The sequence below is a fragment of the Bacillus rossius genome, chromosome 10, assembly GCF_032445375.1.
Source record: "Bacillus rossius redtenbacheri isolate Brsri chromosome 10, Brsri_v3, whole genome shotgun sequence".
NCBI lineage: Eukaryota > Metazoa > Arthropoda > Insecta > Phasmatodea > Bacillidae > Bacillus > Bacillus rossius.
In genome coordinates this window covers 45505034-45525157 of record NC_086337.1, presented here as the reverse complement: position 1 = coordinate 45525157, position 20124 = coordinate 45505034, and the positions used below count along the sequence as shown (strand labels likewise).

The following is a 20124-nucleotide window of genomic DNA, read 5'->3' as shown; positions in this document are numbered from 1 at the left end:
TACAATATGTATATCGTATATGTGTAGTGTTATTTAGATTTGTTTGTGTTCGTGTGTCTAACACATGCATAATATATATAGATATACACACATACATGCACAAAATAAATTTATTATAATTTTGGTGGTTTGCACTCGGTTACTTACGGGTTTGAACTTAATGTTCCGAAAATAGTAATATTTAGATCTGCAAACTATTTCTTTTCCCTACCCCACCCCTCTGTTTAAGACCCGTCATAAATTTGACACCACGCTGGGCGACACGAAATTCTAGGGAAAGCCTCCCCCCACTTTTTTTAAAAAATCTAACCACTCAAGCGCTCAACCGTACAGCTAGTGCTATCTATTGAGGATGTAGGGAACTACATGTGTTGTTTTCTGTTCTTTTCGCGCTCTGCAGAAACTCAGGATCTTAGCCAAAATGTTTTAAGAACATTTGAAGAGCAGAAATAGCAGGAAGAGCCGATTAAATGAATACACTTTGGTAAAATCAATTGTACTTTTTTTGCATACTTGTATGTATATCGTGTTCGTCGAGTATTTAGTTGAAGCATAGGCTATTCATTTTTATTTTGTCATATTTTGTTTTAATTAAAATATATATATTTGTTTTTATTAAAGTTAAAATAGTTTAAACTCGTGCTCCAAACGGGAAATTAGTTTTCATTAGCATTATAATTTTAAAATGTTGGTGACCTTGAACTAGTCTTGTCAAACTTGTTTTTGTTTACATTTTATGTAATCAATGATGTAAGGACTTGTGGTTCTAGTTTGCAATAAGGGAGAGACTACGATTGTTCAGTGATGGTAGTGACTTAATTATATTTATCGTGAACTGTGAACTGTGTTTGAGCTGACTTTTTTAAAAATTTTATTTTTTAGTACAGCGTGTAAACGTGTACATATTGCAGGCACTACCTCTTTCTTGTAGGTCACTTTCACGTACCAAGTGAAAGTCTGGTGCAAACCTTTCACGAGTCAAAGGCAACTCACAACAGTGTTAACAATTTTTGAGTAATTAACATCCAAACGGAACGTGTATATTTGTGATTCGAGGGCACAATGACAGAAAGTTATTCATCAAAGCTGACATCGAACGTGCGGTCTTCAGTTGTGACTGGCAGAACCAATTACGCTTTAAATGAAAAACCGGGGGATTCCAATGATAAGCGAAGCCAAAATCTAGAGAAAAATCCGGTCCTTCGGTCTGATCCGGCAGTGTACATTGTGTTCGTATCACTACTTCTGGATCTGTTGGCGTTCACTATGATTCTTCCATTGCTACCGTCGTTGTTGGATCACTACAGGACAAACGACAGTCCTGGCAGTTTGTACCCATGGCTACTGAGCAAAATCAAGTATTTCCAACTTCTCGTTGGAGCTCCGGATAGGTTTGATTCTGTTTTGTTTGGAGGTAAGTTACCACTTAGGTTGGTCTCTGTTTAAGGCCAAGTACCATTTTAAAAGTTCCACGTGTCGTCAATTGTAATGTTTAAAATTATCATTCTTTTATTTTTTAAGTTAAAGAATTAAAAAAAGATGAAGAAAAAAATTATACCTAAGTAATACCGAAGAGTAGCAGCTTCTGAAAAACAAGGCTAATATTAACTAAATGCAAAGTTGGTTAGGTTATGTCAACTACATTAACAATACGTAAAATCTAAGAATTAAAATATGCTTTTACAATGATTCCACATATTATTAATATAGGTGATGTAACCTAACCAACCTTTCACTTTAATTATTTTTGGCCTTATTTCTCAGATGCAGCTATTCTGAGGTGTTACATATGCTTCTGCTTTTTTTTTTTTTTTAAAAAAAGCTATCTGCAATAGGTTATAATTAAATTCAGCATCTCTAATTTTAATTTTTATTTGTACAACTTTGCTTCTCAGAGCATGAACAGTGTAAGCGAAGAGGGCACACCTGCAGCATTTTATCCCTTATGTATTTTAAATAAATAATTTAACATCAAATGCAACACTTTTTTCACACCTCTCACATTCTGGGAAGTACGGTGGAGCAAATCAGTAATTAAGAATGCAAAAAAAAATTGAATTCACCAACACAATTTTTCAGGAGGGTTAAGAAACTTTAGAGTTGCCCAAGACAAAAAAATTTTCAGAATTTTAATTTATTTGTTTGGAAAATTTTTCAAACTCCTGAATTACAGTTATTTGGTAAAAGTTTTGTATCCTGATGGCATGATCCTGTACATTTTGATCCTGTGTTATTTGATGCTTGCAGTTTTAATTTAATACATCAAAAGATCCTGTACAAAACCAAAACTTGTGATATAACAATAAATTATGATCTTTGTTGAATAAAAAGGAAAAAAATATTTTGTATTCAACTTACGATCATTATTCATTGTTATACGACAAGTTTTTATGTGCGGGATCTTTCGGCATACTAAATTAAAACAGCAAGCATCATGTATCACAGGATCAATATTACAGGATCATGCCATCAGGTTCAATGGATAAACTTGGATTCGTGATACGGAACAATTATCCAGATATTTCAAGTGTTGATATTATTTGAAATTCACTTTACTGAACTGTATTATACCTTGAATGGCAATGTCATGGAAAACCTCAACCAGTGTAAAAACACAGTTTGTTGGACTGGTCACCATGTAGTTTTCTTCATCTAGCATTGTAACACGTGAAATGTTTGCATTGTATTATTTAATCCTTTTGGAAACTGTTATAATTTGTTTATTCTTTGTTTCCAGGTTTCCTTGGGTCATTGTTTTCTTTCCTACAGTTTTTAGCGTCTCCATTGGTAGGAGGTGTATCAGATGTTTATGGCCGCAAACCAGTGCTTCTGATATGTCTGGTAAGAATAAGGTAGATCATTAGTTCATTTAATGTAAGATGTGAGCATTACGTAAATGAGAACAAATAGATGTTATATAGTAAAATTTTAGATTCATTAAATTTTTTTACATGAAGGATTATCCTTTTACTCTCTGTCATAGAATTGTGTGAAAACATTTATATGGTCAAATGGACAAAAATAAAAAAAAAACGATTTACAGGTAATTTTACAACACATTATTATTTTACTACGAGCAATTAGTCTGCATACTCCCCATGGCCAAAGCTGGGACTAACTATGGTTTAGTCAGTAAGTGCTGTTACATCACTCACTCGCAGTGTGAGCAAGTAGTTTTTTGTTTTTTATGATAGGGTTAAAAAAAAAAAAACTTTTTAATGCGTGAAAAATTGAAAACTGAAGTTTGCTCGGAAATAAAATAATGTTTGGTTGTATTACATAAGGTAGTTTTCTAAATGACATCTGCTAGAACAATTTAGTTCTATTGGTATCATTCCTATTAATGTGCCTGTCATTTTTATTTTAGTAATTTTTGAATGGATAGACTGGCTAATTTAACCAATGGAAACAACCCAAGATCTAGCTACATTTTATATGTTTCCAAAATTATTTTGTTAACATTTTAGAATTACTTACAATATTCCTTTACAAATTTATTATTTGTCTAGCTGTACACATTCAATTTTTTGCACTTAGAAAAAATTAATTTTCATTATGCTGGAGAAACATTTGAACATAAAATGTAATAGTCTTAAGTTTAAAGTGGCTGTATATAGTAATTGAGTGTGTGGGGACATATTTTTGTATGAGTGCGTGTGCTTCTGTAACAGACTTATTTGATCTTTTTTTTTTTGGCAGGTTGGTATAGCGTTGTCCTACGTGTTGTGGGCAGTGTCCAGCTGTTTTGCCTTGTTCGTGTTGGCAAGGGTGGTAGGTGGCATCTGCAAAGGGAACGTCAGTTTATCAATGGCCATCATTACCGATGTGTCCTCCACTGCCACGCGAGGTAGAGGCATGGTCAGTATACTGTCGTGTGACTCAGTGTATTTTAAGAGAGTGTTGATTTTGCATTATAGAAAACACTGTTACGTGGTGGCGCTCATGAAATTTTTTTTTCAATTGAACACATTGTGAAAGATAAACAATAGGAATTCACATAATACAGTTTTATAAGTCAGATTACCAGATAAAGTTTTAAATAATCACATTTCATTCATATAAAATGTATGAATTTATATTAAACAATTCCAAGGTTAACATTAAGTACTGAAACCATGTTTTCAATGTTAAGTTATATTTCATGTAAGAATTATTAAAATAGACTCAGTATGTCGGTCAATGTAATTTTTAATGTATTTCTTTAGATAATGTTAGGTAAAAAGTTTAATGTATAGTCATAATTATTAACTGTATGAAATATAACAAAAAGTAGTTAGTTTTTTGCCTTGCATTTAAAGAATTTTTAATATATATATAATACAACTTTTGTATTGTAATTTTTTTTTCCAGGCACTTGTTGGTATTGCTTTTTCTGTGGGTTTCATTTTGGGACCCGTGATTGGAGCGGTTTTCTCTCGATGGTCTCACAGCCAAGCAGGAGCTTGGTATGTCTATCCCGCCTTATTTGCTCTGAGCCTCGTCATCCTTGATATAATTTTCGTAGTATACTTCTTCAAAGAATCACTTCCAAAGGTTAGTAAAATAATTTATTTTATGATAAATTATGTGATTCAATGATTTTTTTTGTGCCCCTCAGGAGTTAACGATGCACTGTTGCAGAATAGAAGAGCGAAGTCTGTGGCGAACAGCGTGAGCCAGGCGGCTGCGTACATAAACCCTTTTGAGCTGTTCAAATTCAGCGCAGTTCAGAACATGCCCAAGAAAGGTTAGTTTCTATCAACGGAGCTACGATTGTCATGTGTTAATCTTGCCACAGGCTAGACTCTTTTGCCCTGTAGACGTTTCCCCCTGCAGTATGATGATTGGCCATTTCCACAGTCTGAGACCTTTCATCCTTTTGACCGGCTTGCACCTAATTCGGTCTCACTGCTTCTCTCTGATTAATATCTAGCTGTGGATTGTACAGAGAATTCCAAAAGAACTGTCGAGTCAATAAGCAGAGTAAAGCTATTGTACATATATGTATCCATCATTCATGTAAAACTGGCAGAGTAATTTTTACTATGGACATTTACTTGAATATAGAAGTGTTAGAAAACAAAACAAAAAAAAAATTGTTGGAGGAGGGCAGATAACTGAATTATTGGTAGTGAAATATACATACATGTATATTATCAAATATTTAAAAACAGGTATTTTTCGTGTACTTTCCAACTTGAGCTGTATTAAAAATGAAATGACTACAAATAAATAATTACCGTAAAACATTTATGTCTCATATGTGTTCAGTAATATGCTATCTTTATGAATAAAAAGAATTCTTAAAAAAAAAAAAAAATGAAAACGATAGTACCAAAATCTCCTATTTTAACAAATGAAATTGGTTGAAAAGTGAAACCGTAAAGTCTTGTCTCCGGCAGTAACAAGGGTGTGGGAGAGACGGTGAGCTCCTGCTGGTTCCGCAGAACTGGCGGAACTCCGCCGGCTGGGCTTCATCTACTTCGTGTACCTGTTCCTGTACTCGGGGCTGGAGTTCACTATCACGTTCCTGACCCACCACAAGTTCAACTACACCTCCATGCAGCAGGGGCTCATGTTCTTCACCACGGGCTTCACCATGGCCGCGGTGCAGGGGGGCTACGTGCGCCGCTTACCCCAGGACAAGATGCGGGCCACCGCCGTGCGGGTGAGAGCGGTCGCTGAAACCTCTGAATATATACATACTGTACAGAAGTCGCCAGCCCAGGTTAAAATTTCTAATACGGTTTGAGGTAGTTGGTTAATTCACCGCCGCAATCGCCATCTCTAGGGCATCGACTTGTGGTGGTCCCTAGCGGACAAGTGTCGAACTCTTCAAACACCCTCCCTCAAACATGCGTTGTCCTCCACCCACCCTCTGCCCCACCTCTCATCCCTACAGTTTTGTGACCCACAAACTCCTGTTGAACGACCTTGAGCTGCAGTGAATGTTGGGTGCGGGGAATGACAGCGGGCGACAGTGCTGCGCTCTAACGTGCAAATAACAACCTAAGACGATACAGGGCGTTACTGCAGCGCCCTGAAGGGGTGAAAGTTCCCAAGCTGCTCATCATTCGCTCCTGAAAAACGTAGAGTAAATCCTATCCACTCAGTGACACATGGAGTTTGTCAAACCTTGGATGTGTGGGTTAAGGGCGTGCCTCCCATTTCAAGTCATGATTTTATATTTAATTAAATCAATCACTGATAAACTTTTGTAGACTTTTTCAATTGTTTAACTTTCACAAAATGAAAAATTTATACTAGCGCATACTTTTTGCATAATTAGCTGCCAAAGTTACATTTCTAACTTTTTTTTTTGGGTTGTACAAATAAGGAGAATTTAATTTATTGCAGAACTGAAACTTTTTTGGGTTTATCTGCATTTCCACTGGCTACTTCATGATATGGTTTGCATTTCTAACACAAACACTCATTTCGTGTTTCTTGGCTGTCAAAATCGTAACAAATTTGAGAATTTTCAAATGCCAGGTAAAATTAATTAATATTTTCTGAAAGAAATTCAAACCATTTCTTGAAGTAGCCAGTAGTTTTGCAGTTACCTAAAAAAGTTTAATTTTTTCAATAAATTAAATTCTCCTTATTTGTACAACCCAAAAATGTTAAAAATGTAACTTTGGCAGCTAATTATGCAAAAAGTATGCACTGTACATATTTTTCATTTCATAAAAGTTAAGCAGTTGAATTTTGAAAAAGTGTACAAGTTTATCTGAAATTACTGTAAATATAAAATCTTGACCTGAAATGGGAGGCACCCTCTTAAAGTAGTTTGTTTTTCAGTTTCAGTATATAAAATTAAGGAAACATTTTCTTCACCTAAAGCACCAAACATTTTTGTCTGTAATGATTTTTCAATCAACTACCAACTGAAACAATACAAATTTTCCATTGTAGAGAGTTAGTTTTGGATAAAATTTTTATGTCAGGTTTTATTTTTTCAGTGACTTCACGTAGGCCAAAATTTTCAGGAAACTTTATTTAAAACAAACATTTTATTAGAAAAAAAATTTGGTTTTAGTATAATTAGTTGTTATGGCTATTGTAATACCGTGTTTTCTCGCATAATCGTTGCGGTTTTTATTCTAAAATCAAGTTTGAAAAGTAGGGGTGCGACCATTGTGCGGAAAAATTTTTTTTGTTAGGTAAAGTTATTCATAAAAACAAATCCCGTTCATGGAAAGTACGTTTAATTAAAAAAAGGCGGAGTATACAAGAGCACGCCAAACAATCTATATTAATAATTCCTTAAACAAAAACCTTTCTTCAACTTTAAATAGAAAAACCAAAACTCTAGCGCGAATGTGTGAACTAACGTGTCGTAGTGTACACACTTGCCACGAAAGAATGCGGGCTATCAAATGTAGTTAACTCGGCACCTGACAGAGAGCGCGCGCGTTGGATCCAATCGGCGAGATATCGATATTCGACTACGTGCGCGCACTCTATACGGGAAGCAACATAACCAAACATGAATGATGTGCTGGCTACATTTTTATAAGCGGTACGCCGCGGTAACGCAGACAATCAGATAAAGGAAATACCGTTTAAAAACGTCTTTAAAAGAACATTTACACGTCAGACAACTTTGTATTTCCGTTAATTAAATAAATAAGTGGTATTGACCGAAATTAAATTTTAGATTATACCTACACCGCGGCGACACAGACGATCAGATAAAGGAAATAACTTTTAAAAACGTCTTTGTAAGAAAATTTACACGCCAAACAACGTCGTATTTTTCCGTTAATTTATTAAGTGAGTGGTAATGAACGAATAAATATTAGATTTCTACTTTAAAATACATCGTTTTATATGGAAAATATACCTACACAAAGCGTTTGGTATCTACTAGCGGGACCAAAAACATCATGCAACGTTTACGCGAGAAGTTTTTTTATCCCAATTTTGACAGCCTAAAATATGATTGCGACGATTACGCGCGTGCGACGATTCTGTGATAAAACACGGTAAGTGCTTACTGCATCTGGTGAAGGAAATGTTGGCTAAATGTTTTACGGTGAGGCTGAAAAGTCACTATAACTACAAGTCTGTAGTACATTTATTTGATGTATCAGTCATGTATAAGTCAGCAGGAGCCATTTAAGCACCCTAAGAGCATGTTTTTATGACTTGATTACAAAACCTTAAGATTTCTGTACTATTTATAAATTTAATATGAATGTATTGTACACATAAACCTTTTGGAAGAAAATCTCTAAGTGATAGTGAAAACTGCATGTGTAGTTTAGAAGAAGTAAGCGAACAGACGTGGATAGCAACTTTGTTTTATGGTATGTTTTTAAAGATATGACAGTGCTGCAATTATGGAATCTGTTCAAAGCTGAGATGCATGAGATCTAGTTTATAAACTTGAGTTTCTTTATAGGACAGTTATGGTAGAGGGATACATAGGTTTTTTTGCACTTATTTTGAGATATGCAAAAATATTTGGGGAGTTGAAATAAAATGCACTTTGTTATTACCTTTGTGGGGTTTTTATGCATGCATATCACTTCTCTAATAATAAATCACACCACAAATTAAATATTTTTTTACTGTAGATTTAGTTTTATCTTATGTACTTTCCACTTTCTTTGTAATTTAGATATCTGTTGATGTGTTTTAACTAGTTAATGAACATGCAAGTCTAACTTGAGTTCTGTTGCAGGGATTGCTACTCATTGTGCCTTCTTACGTATGCATTGGTCTCGCACCTTCTCCAGTACTGCTTTACATTGGGCTGCTCATATATTCTGTGTGTAAGTTTATTATTTTTACTTTTTTTGCCTGCCTGTGGTCTACAGTACTTGAATACCTCTTAAGACATCGCATGGAATATAAAGACAGAAATAAATGTGTCGTGCAAAATAGCACTACATTAATATGGTGGATGTTATGGCTGGTATCTCATTCATCATGCTAAATGAGTTCATTATATTTTTTTTATTTTTTTTTGTTCCTTACGAGTACGAAAAACTCATTTATTTTTTACCAGATAAACATAGTTGTAAAATTAATTTATTTTTCTCTAGGAACTGGAATGATTATTTACATTCACATAACTTGTTGAATAAAAATAGTAGACAACAATATTTAAAATTGATTTGAAATAAAAGGTTATATTTAATATTCTTTAACAAGTTTTGAGGATAAAGTTAGGCTGTAGTGTGGCTTGCTGTAGTAATTTCAGTGTTGTGTAGTGTTTATTGTTGTGTCTGCTCTTTTTGTAATTTTTATTGTTTGTAAGACACACTTGTGCTAAGACTTTGCAGGATCCTAACATTTTGAAGAAAGGTTTATGGAATACCCCAGCAAAAAGGGTGGTATGGGGCCCTCCCCCAGAGTATTTGAAAAATAAACAACTCTTGGAGCTTAAATTTTGATGATGGTGTTGCTAATTTATCTCAAACAATTTTGATATTCATATTAGAATTTCAATAAATTACATTTACATTTTAAAATAAAATAGGGTTCTACAATTTAATTAAAAATATGTCATGTCTTTATGTCATTCGGTTGTCACCACCCACCACCTCCGGCTAGCTCCAAATTAGGTGATGAGTGGAACATACAGGTTGCAGGTCATAAAGAAAAAAGAAATTTATACACAATGTTTTTTTTCAATTCATGGAAAAATTACACTATATTCCGAACAGAATAAATAAAAACTAAATATACCATAAAAAAAATTATATAAAACACTGAGCCATCGCCCGACCTAGGCCTGCTTGGCCCGCCGCCCGAACAACGACCGCTCGGCCTGGTGCTCGGACAATGACTGATTTTACAACCTTCCTTCCCTTTGTGCGAGCAGTGTTCTGGGCTCGCTGACGTAATTTTCAGCCAATCACAGCGCATGGTAACAGAGACTTCCACGAAATGCTTACTTCTGTTTCCACGACGCAGCGATTTTGTCTCCTTCTCACACTCCCGTGACCGTGACTCACAAGCTTAGCGTGTGAAACAAAGTGGTTAAAAACATGAATAGTAGTTTAATTTAAAATTAGAGACAGAGAAAAACATTAATAAAAGTATTACATATTATTAAACTTATGAGGGTATTTAATGCTCATTATAAGTATTTTGAATATTTTGGTATTCATAACCAAATTTTTATTTTGATCACTAACGATGCAACATTAAAATTTGTAATTTTTTGTTAACAATGGTCATTGTTATTTACATTTTGCTGAATCTCCGTGGATATGACTGACTCAAAATAATGTTTGCGTGCACATTAGTATGACCAATTGTCAATAGATGGTGTTAGCAGTAAACGCATACACAAGGGCTTAGCCAGGGGGGGGGGGGGGGGGGGGTTAGCGGTTCCCCCCCCCCCCCCCATCCCTTAGCACCGAATCTTTAATTAATTTCTTATTCATCACTCAAACAAATTTCATATTAAAATTAATAAAATTTTTACCATTACAATATTTAAATATAAGTACCGGAAACTGCTAAAATAGCACTATTTTACACCTTAAAATCCAAATTTTCCCGGGGGAGGACCCCCGGACCCGCCACTATAATACGGGGGGGGGGGGGGGGGGGGGGCCATGCTTCTTAACACCCCCCATACACAAATCCTGGCTACGCCACTGCGCACACAGATACAGCCATCCCTCAGGAATGCTGCCTTCACGTTGTGTGTGCGCCGTGCCGATGCATGCGTGTGTGTCCCCGGGTGTTCCTTGGGCCTGCAGCCACTGCCATGGTCGTCCCGTGCCTGACGACGTTGGTGTCCAATCACGGCTCCCACGAGCAGAAGGGCAAGGTGATGGGGATCTTCAGGTCCCTGGGAGCGCTGGCCCGGGCCGTCGGACCCGTCGTGGCTTCCGTGGGTGAGGAGACAAACCGTGTTCCGTCATCTTTTTACGTTTGCTCTGTGCTGCACTTTCGAATCCTTTAAAATTTCTTGAACGTTGACCAATCGATAATTTTCAAAGTATCAATGTGATATTGTACATAGACATTTCACCTTTCTGGGATTATTTTTTTTTTATTACAGCTGTGATTTCTAATGTATTCAGTGCGAAAAAACTTTACCCCGAAACCATTTTAAGATGTTCCCAATTAAGGGTATGTCTGTGTTAGTGAGGCTGGATGATAAGTATGATGCTCGCTGGTGCTTCTACTGCGGTATCACCTCTTAAGCGCAAGGCTGTGGATTGGTGCGTAGTCTTCGCGTAGTGCACGGGGCAACTGTGAAATCTGAGCTGTAATCATAACATTATATGGCGGAAAATTCAAGATAAAGGTGTAATGCAAGGGCCGTGAATGCTTTCAATAATCTCTACTATGGTTTCACGTCTGAAAATTATTTTGATAATGTACCTACCTTTTAGCCCTTTTTACTCTTTTAAATATACAGCATAAAAAATACATAAGCAGAATTACTCATTCAGCCTCAGGGCATTTCTAAATGCTTTTCTTAAACAGACACCACTAGGATATCTTAAGCAGCTATTAAATTACATGGTTTCTTTCTTCTGAAGCTCTGCACATTGTTTGTGTGCTCAGATAGGCGAGGCCCTTATAGGGGAACATAACTCGTCATTAGATATGTTGTTAATTTTGGTTGAAGTGCAGTTTGGAAATATATCTCCTAACTATTGGCATTATAAGGCATAAATAATACATATATCTCCAAGCTTTATTACATTGCTGTGGCGTGGTGTTAAGGAACAGGTTCCGACATGTAACCGCCGGTGAGGAAATCACTTATTATTGCATGTTAATAAAACATTTGTTCTCATTGAGGATGTAATCATATCTTAAGGGATTATCGAAGGCTATGTATGACCTATTGTTTTGAACAGTATTAGATTGTAGGCATTTCCAACAAATGAATTTAAACTTAACATCAGTGATTTCACTGGGTAAACTATTTGTAGCCAGTCACTGTTATTTTCTTACGTTCCATGAAACTACATGCTATGCTTTAATGAAGCCAAATTTTGAAAATAAAATTATAGAAAATATTTTGCCCCAAAAACCTTGAAACAAGTATAGTTTTGTTCAGTTCCTACTCTTCCCCGTAACAGTGTTTCACTGTGTTTCTTGACAAAAATTTAATCTTGCCATCCTTAATTTGAACAGTATGTTACATAATTTAAAAAATACAGAACCGTTGTTTTAGACGTCTGGTTGGCATAATGATACTAGCAGCTAGTTGTCACATTTAGATTCACTGGTTCCTGACTGAAGTTTCGAGCCACCCCGCTGACGGCTGGTCTTTGCCTTGTGTTCACAGCGTATTGGATCATGGGACCAGCGCCAACCTACCTCACAGGGGCGGTGCTTCTGCTATGGCCGTGGATAATGCTGAAGAATCTTTATGCGGAGTTGTAAATGCGACACCTCTTTTGTTGTTTTCAGCAAGATGCTGTTGGTTTCAAAAGATGTCATCAAGGATCTGGCCTAAGTTACCACAATGCCATAAGCTCTCGAATTAATGAAAAGTTTCATTTATAAGATAAATTGTACGCAGGTAATATGTGCTAGATGTATTTAATGCATATTTGTATACATGTTAACTTTTTTTACATAGTTTTTATTTTTTTGAGTATTACTTACCCAAGTTATTAGCTGATTTCGTTAACAAAGTTGGCAGGTTTATGAGACTATTGTCTGAATTAGTTTGGTTGGTAGGTTTTTTCAGGTTTAAACAAATATTAAATTCATTCAGTTATTTTATTTACTACTCATAATTGCGGGAAGCCTACATCAGATTTTAATGTCCCTGTCATTACTGAGGCAAGCTGTTTGCAAGCACAGTAGGGACTAACCCATGTTATTGCATAGATAAATGTTTAAATGGTTGATTACATATGAAGTTCATAAAATCCTGAAGTTACACAAAGGCAAATACTGTATTCGAATATGTTGAAAATCTTTGTGAATTGTAGGTTTCCCCCATAATTTAGAAATTTTGTTTTCCATAGAGATACGTATAAGGTCTTCACAAATAAACGTAATGTAATTTACACTTTCTAGCTGCCATTTTTGATGTATTTAGACTTGATTATAGAAGGAATCAACAGATTGTATGTAATGTAAACAAAGTTTTATTGAAGAAAATAGGAAATATCATGAAAATAAATTATATATAACAGAAGCATCAAATATTTTAACCAATCATTAGGATAGATCCTAGACTATTTGAAAATAAGGAAATTAAGTATTTTGTCACTGTAGATGCAAAAACCTTGTATGTCAAATTATGGTTTATTATCAATTCCAACAGACAAAAATCAGTTATAATTTTCTGCATTTGATGCAGTAAATAACACATGATAGTAACTCGTTATTGAAAGACTGCCAATTAAAGCTTGGTACCTATCACCGACCATGTTAGGTTTTTAATTATTTTCTATTTAAATATATTTATATAGATTTTTTTTTTAAATGTGCTAAAGAAGTTAAGATGTATGCATTATGTAGCTGTTGAAGAAATTGAAATGATTAGTAGTTACAGTGATGCAATTAACCAAGCACAAATTTTAATTGTGAATATTTGTCTGTCATTTAAAAATACAAATAACATGTGACATATTGTTTGGTGACAAAATAGAGGGGGGGGGGGGACATGGTATGCAATGCTTATGTATTGAAACAGTAGTTTGAAATTGTACTTAAGGAGCATGCCTAGTCAGGGGTGTGTCTGTGTTAGAGGCGGGATGATAAGTGCGACGCTTGCTGGTGCTTCTAGCGCGGTATCCCTCTAAGCGCAAGGCTGTGTGTGCATTGGCAACAATCTTCTTGTCGAGCTTTCAGGTAACTGTTCCGGGAATTATATGCCTAAAAGTTATTCTGCAAAAACGTTTTTAGTCATTTTCACTTTTCTAAAAATGCAGTTTCAACACGAAATCCGCAACCAGAACTTCTCATCCGCCCTCAGAATATTCTCAAATTATTTTTTGTAAACAGACAAAACTGGCTATCTTGAGCAGTTTTTTAATTTGAGTACTTTTTTTCTGAAGCCCAGGTAGGTTAGGCTCTTAAACAAAACCATTGACATAAAATTCAGTGTCCCAACCTTTGGGTTGAAGCCAAGCTGTAGGTTAAAGTTTTTTTTTTTCAACCTCCTTAAAAATCTACCAATTTTGACCAATAAGGTTTAGCATCTGCAGTGATAATTTGCATGTCAGTATGTCATACATATATCTGTATCTCTCACTCTTTTTTTTTTTGTTTGTCAACACACATTTAAAAGAATCATAAAAAAAATTCGTAACAGAACATCACTATACATACATGACAGTATTTTTTTCTATGTATACTTAGCTTAAGATGGTAAGTAGCTGAAATATTATTGCAAATTGAGGTCAGAAAGGAATACCTTCAGTAACACCTACTAATATTTTTGGGAAAATATACGTAGGAAACGCGGGCCAAGTTATGTCGGCAAACCTAGCGGCACGGAGTGTCCCTGTGTTTCTTTACAATATGTGTTGGAAGTATGTGAGACTAGTTACAGTTGGCAGCATCTAGCGTGAAATGGAAAATAGCTAGGAAGCAACCTGCCTCGCTATCTACCAGTCATAATTGTTGTGAGTTTCCTTTATTGTCCCATTATGATATTTGTTAACACTCATGAAGGGTATCTTAGTACAATCAAGTATCCTACCCCTACTTTGTGTTCGGTCTTTAACGCATTTGAAACCTAACTTTTAAAAAATAAATTGAATGTAAAGTTTTGACTTAAATGATTAATTTTTATACTGGATTGATCTTTTACCATTATTTTTTTGTGTTTGCATGTTGATTAAAGAAATGATTTACAAAAGACATGAAGTAGTCCTACTGTTAAGTTTTTTTTTTTTTAAATAGTCTATAGGTTGGACCATAATTAAGGGGAAATTATTTTGCAGTGGGTCTATTTTTATACATTAAATTTCATGAACATTATGAATAAGTGTTTTACATGAAAATAAAGGTTATAAATGATATGATTTTAAACAGTTGTATGTTTGCCTTGTTTTGAAGGATATGTCTTGGAATCAGTTAAAATAATAATAAGTTTCATATGTGCTTTAAGAAGGAATTAAGTGCCATGCAGTTTAACATTTATGTATAAATGTATTGGTAATACAGGTTCATTATCCACATATTTATGGAATATATGAATGTACATTTTACAGAACTATTTCACTACCTCTGTCTTGTATTAGGTACAATTATACCACATTGAAACAGATTTATTGGAGTGTGTGTTTATATTTATGTGTATCTTTTGCATTGTTTGATTTTATTAGTTTTTATTTTATAACAATTTTGTAAAAAATTTTGGTTAAAAAAGTAGTTTTTTTTTTAAATACCAATGTACTTATTACTCTTGAAGACGGGCAATCGATCAATCTACTACTCTAAATGTTCAACCTTACTTTCATTACTGTTGGTGATATAGTTAATTAATTTTTTTTAATGAAGTTTTTTTAACTTGTTTGAAATATGTAGTTAGTATTACAATTCTGTTACTATTTTATGCTTATGATTTTGTTACTCAGTTCCATAACAAGCCTGTGTATTAGTCAGTTTTCAAACTATAAGGTAATTAATGTATGTATGCTTGCTATGTAGTCATTATTCAAACTGTAATATAAGAATGTTGATACTATTGTAACCATGACTTTTATGTATCAAAAATGCTATTTTCAATAGCATATAAAATTCCAAAAACTCGTATCCATATTCAGATAACCCGATAGACAGCAAAGTGCAGGCTTCTGGTAAAGATATCATGTATTCCTCAACTACAAGTTAACTTAGACCATGTAAGGTAGGAACAAGATAATGAGTGTATTATTTCATATTCTTTGCTCTTCCCTTTCGCTAAGTTTTCCGTTTGCTTTTGTTGACCTTGGTTGGTCTTTATTTTGACCTTACAATTGAGATGCAATTAGTGATGAGTCACATCCCAATTTTCTCAAATCAGAATCTGGAATTTGAATCCCAAAAAGTACTTTGAATATATCCCTCAAATCCGAATGTAAGTTCAAGGGTCCAAAATAAAATAATGCATAAGAAATGAAAAATTTTAACTGTGTAAAATATTCAAAAATTTAACCCTTTAAATGTTTTATTCATGAACTAAGTTTCCAGAATCAGTACATTATGTATTTTTGTTTCTATAATTACATTTGAAAAGTACAATATCTTGGGGGATTGTAACATGCTAGGTATGAAGAAAAATATTGACTTTGTAAACTTCAGAGGTTATCAGTGTTGAATTTTTAATTTACTTTATTTCCTCTAATATATTTCTTTGAATAATTTTCCTCGAATATTGAATCCTTTGAATACTAAGGATTTGAGGATTTGATTGGCCCATCCCTAATGGTAATATTCTAATATTTGACCTTAATATAGTTTTAATCATTTGATTCATAAACAGTGTATTTACAGGTCATGAAACGTAACTAAATTGAAGGACTGGTCATGAAAGTCACAATATAAATTATAAAGTCTCTAACTAAACATTAGGCTAAAAATTCCAAAACTTCAATTTTTATGAGTCTTTTGCTAGCTTGAATTTTTTTTTGATGCCTCGCTTCATTTTATAGTGGGACATTAAATATAAATAGTTAGAGACCGGCCATTTAAATTATGTGGACATATCCCTGAAAAGATTTCTGTAACAAAAACCAGCACGAACCTGCGATTAGTAGATCTGTTTCATATTATGTTTGATTTTGCTTATTGTATTGTTACTTGTGGGAAATATATGTTCGAGCAGGATAGTCTTAATCAATTTAATTAGAATTTATTTATTTATTAGTATTTACACTTTTTCCTAAATAATTAAAATCTAAATGACTGTCCACAAAATTGATCACAGTTTAATTAGTTCACAGTTTACTCTCGCCCACTGGAGCTCGGCTTGACAGTGGCTCTATGCTTTTTGTCTCTTTCCGCCCATCGTGGTCCCATCCTGGCCCATTCTTAATTTTTATATAAAGCTCTTTTACATTTTGGTGTATGTTAACTCTGTAGGATTATTTTTATGAGCTATTTTGTAAGCATCTTATAAAAACCATGTTTTATTTTAATTTTTTGTTAATATGCTATTATGTGCATGAATGACTAAATACATTATAAATTTTGGATTTGAAATACTTTTTATTCATACATATTGTAACCAAAATTAATCTAGTTTGCTCGGTTTGTGTGTTTCATACTTTTAAAAGCATTTCAATTATTTTATAGAGAGTAAAAACAAAAAAAAATTATATAACTGCAAAATTACACCAAAATTTAATACCTTGAGTTAAAAAGTGTTAAAAAAATAATTTTTTTTCTTCATACTTCAAGGTAGTGCAAATTTTATTTTGTAGAAATCATTCCTATTTCTTAATGATGGTATATGTATGTACTTGCATTCAGAATTAACCTTTTTTGTTGATTGTTGTACTTGAATAGTTACCATTCAGCAATCTTTGAATAAAATTATATTTTAAAGGAAAAATTATTTATTGTCTATTTAAGTATTTTTTGTCTGGAAAACATTTTTGACTTTAAATTACGACTGTTTATTATTGTTTCACAAACTTATATACTTGGGTAACTAAATATGGATTTCCGGCTCGAAAAGAGTAGTTAACTGAATGTTTTGCATAAACTGTCCATTGGAAAATTCATAATGAAAGACCAGGTATCTAAGTTTGATATTTTGTATAGGTGACATACTAGTTCAGGGTCAAACCCTTGTATGCAACAGGTTAGTGTATGTGTGTGTTTTACTTACGTTTTGCTCTTATAGCATCTCTGCCTCAGAATGCAAAACATAATTGAAAAATAGAGATGTATCATTGCCTTTTGGGACCAAACATAAAATTCAAAGGCAAATTGATTTTCACAAAAGAGGAATGAAAGGCGTAGTTTTGTTCAAACTATTCGAAGGCTGTGTAAAAATAATAAATATTTTTATAGTATTATTCTGATTAATGTAAACTAGTGAATGTTTGTTGTGTCAGTCTGATTACGTGTTATTAAAGTATGTATCACATTATTAAAAATCAATTTTATGACAATTTATTTGATTATTTTTAAAAAATATATATTTTTTTTTACTTGTATGTTTTAGGTTGCCATGAATTATCAGATTTTCACATTTACTAATACATAACATAAGTATTCAGTATGCATGTTGTGCATGAACAAATATTTTGGCACCGAGTTATTTTATGAGAGTCTTTAAGTATTATAAAATGTGATAAGAATGCTCAGATTGGTGATTTATTTGTTATTTGTATGATACATAATTGTGTTATTATAAATAATGTTCAGTACCTTTATAACATGATCAAAGATTTGGTTTTATTTTAAGTTTCTACATGATAATTTCTTGAAATCTAGAATCTATTGTTTTTGTTATTGAGTGTTGCTACTGTTTTTTTTTAAGCACAAAATATGAAATATTGTATATTTTTCATAGTTGTGTTGTTATAAATGCTTGGAAATTGAATTTTTGTGTGGTTTTATTTATATTTTTCAAGTATTTTGGTATTACTTGAGCAAAAGTTATTTGTAGTATTAAAAAAAGTAGTTCATGTATGATTACATTATAGAGTGAACAAAATATAAATTCACATGCATAGTTTCAAATTACCAATATAACACATACACAAAAATAACTTATAACCAGTTTGCCAAATGCATTGAAGTTTTTGATATTCTAGGTAGGTTTTATAATTTTACATTTGAACTGCTTTTAGTTAAAACAAACACACCATAATTTAATTTTTTTAATTTACATATACCAATGCATAAAGGTGGGTCTGAGATTGACTTCTTTAAAAATTACACAATAAGATTGGTTGCATGCTTACTATATAATTCAGTGTAGATGAGTGTAATGAATTAGATCGTTTTGTAGGGGTCATGATAAGTCGTGTGCAATTCAGCTAATGACTTAAAATTTAACATTAATGTTTATTTTTTTATTCATACTTAAAAGCCATGGAAAAGCACCCATCAGAGCACAGTAGAACATGTTGACACGAAATGCTGTTTGTTTGGCAAAAGCCGGTTATGACGTAGGGCAGAAGGAATTAAAAATAAGAATTAAAATAAATTTAACTAAACAATTTAAAATAAAATTTTCAAATATAATTTTAAATAAATTGCAGCATCTCAATTGATAATAAAATACTAAGGAGAAAAATTATTCAAAAAGTAAAAACCACTTTGATCAGAATCTTAATTTTTGTATTTTGACTCAGGAGATTGATTATTCTGAAGTGTGTCTGGTTGTTTTTGCTGTTAACAAATTGGTGTTCTCAGATCGTAAGTGCTTATATTTTTCCTGTAATAGTTTTTATATTTTAAAGGTTAATGTTTGTGCTTGTGATTGTGTATAAATTATAGGTTACATGGTAAAATACTGCAATTCAAACATTCAATTACAATCATATGACTGATATTGTAACTGTAAATACATAATTCATGTTAGAATTGCTACATCTAAGAATCTATCAACAAGCAGCATTTCTTAACCAAACTGACTTCAAAATTTGCAAATGACACCTACACATTTTAAAAAAAAATTTTTTAACATTGCACAATTCTTGCCCATATTCATTAGGTTGCATAAACTACAACTAATTAGGTCATAAACTGGAAATTTGCAGTACTACTTAACTGTGTGCTTTTCAACATATAGGTCAGTTTATAATTTTTAGGTAACTGAACCATAAACCCACCTTTAAGAAATGCGTAAATGTATATAGTGATCCAAATACATTTTGCCACTTCAATCCAACTGTTGGCAATTTGCTAGTGAAGCTAAGATTGTAATTATCAATAGAATTAATTTCATCTGCATTTAGTTCTTAACCAGACTGAAAAAAAATTCACAAAACAATACTAAGCAGTTTTTCTCTATTTAAGTGAACCAAACTAGCAATTTAATTCTGAAACATTGGTAAAGTGTTCTAAAGTGCTGTTATATTTTGCTAATTTACTGAGTGCAATTTGGGGTGTCTGAAAATTGGAGAATTTATGTGGGTTAAGTTCACTATTTCATTCATTTTAGAAACATTTATTAAAAATAATACACATGTCATTAAGTACAAAATGTTTTACATAGTTTGCAATAAAATATATTTTACATCATCAACAAAT

At 33.2% G+C, this 20124-nt stretch overlaps 1 protein-coding gene across 1 annotated transcript; it reads left to right on the top strand.

Annotated features, from left to right (window-relative positions):
• The first annotated feature begins 665 nt into the window (after positions 1-665).
• LOC134536068 (major facilitator superfamily domain-containing protein 10) lies at positions 666-18466 on the top strand. Its single transcript, XM_063375599.1, has 9 exons — positions 666-1414; positions 2738-2841; positions 3700-3858; positions 4351-4533; positions 4621-4726; positions 5427-5647; positions 8669-8759; positions 10704-10841; positions 12254-18466. Exons 1-9 carry the CDS (start codon positions 1063-1065, stop codon positions 12349-12351), a joined length of 1452 nt encoding a protein of 483 aa, XP_063231669.1. The 5' UTR covers positions 666-1062; the 3' UTR covers positions 12352-18466.
• Positions 18467-20124: the final 1658 nt, after the last annotated feature.

Bases quoted from the DNA above. Each gene is read 5' to 3' on its own strand.
- LOC134536068 (XM_063375599.1), top strand. From the start codon at position 1,063: ATGACAGAAAGTTATTCATCAAAGCTGACATCGAACGTGCGGTCTTCA. The intron at 4,534-4,620 runs GTTAGTAAAATA...GCACTGTTGCAG, and splicing joins TCAAAGAATCACTTCCAAAG to AATAGAAGAGCGAAGTCTGT. The intron at 5,648-8,668 runs GTGAGAGCGGTC...GTTCTGTTGCAG, and splicing joins TGCGGGCCACCGCCGTGCGG to GGATTGCTACTCATTGTGCC.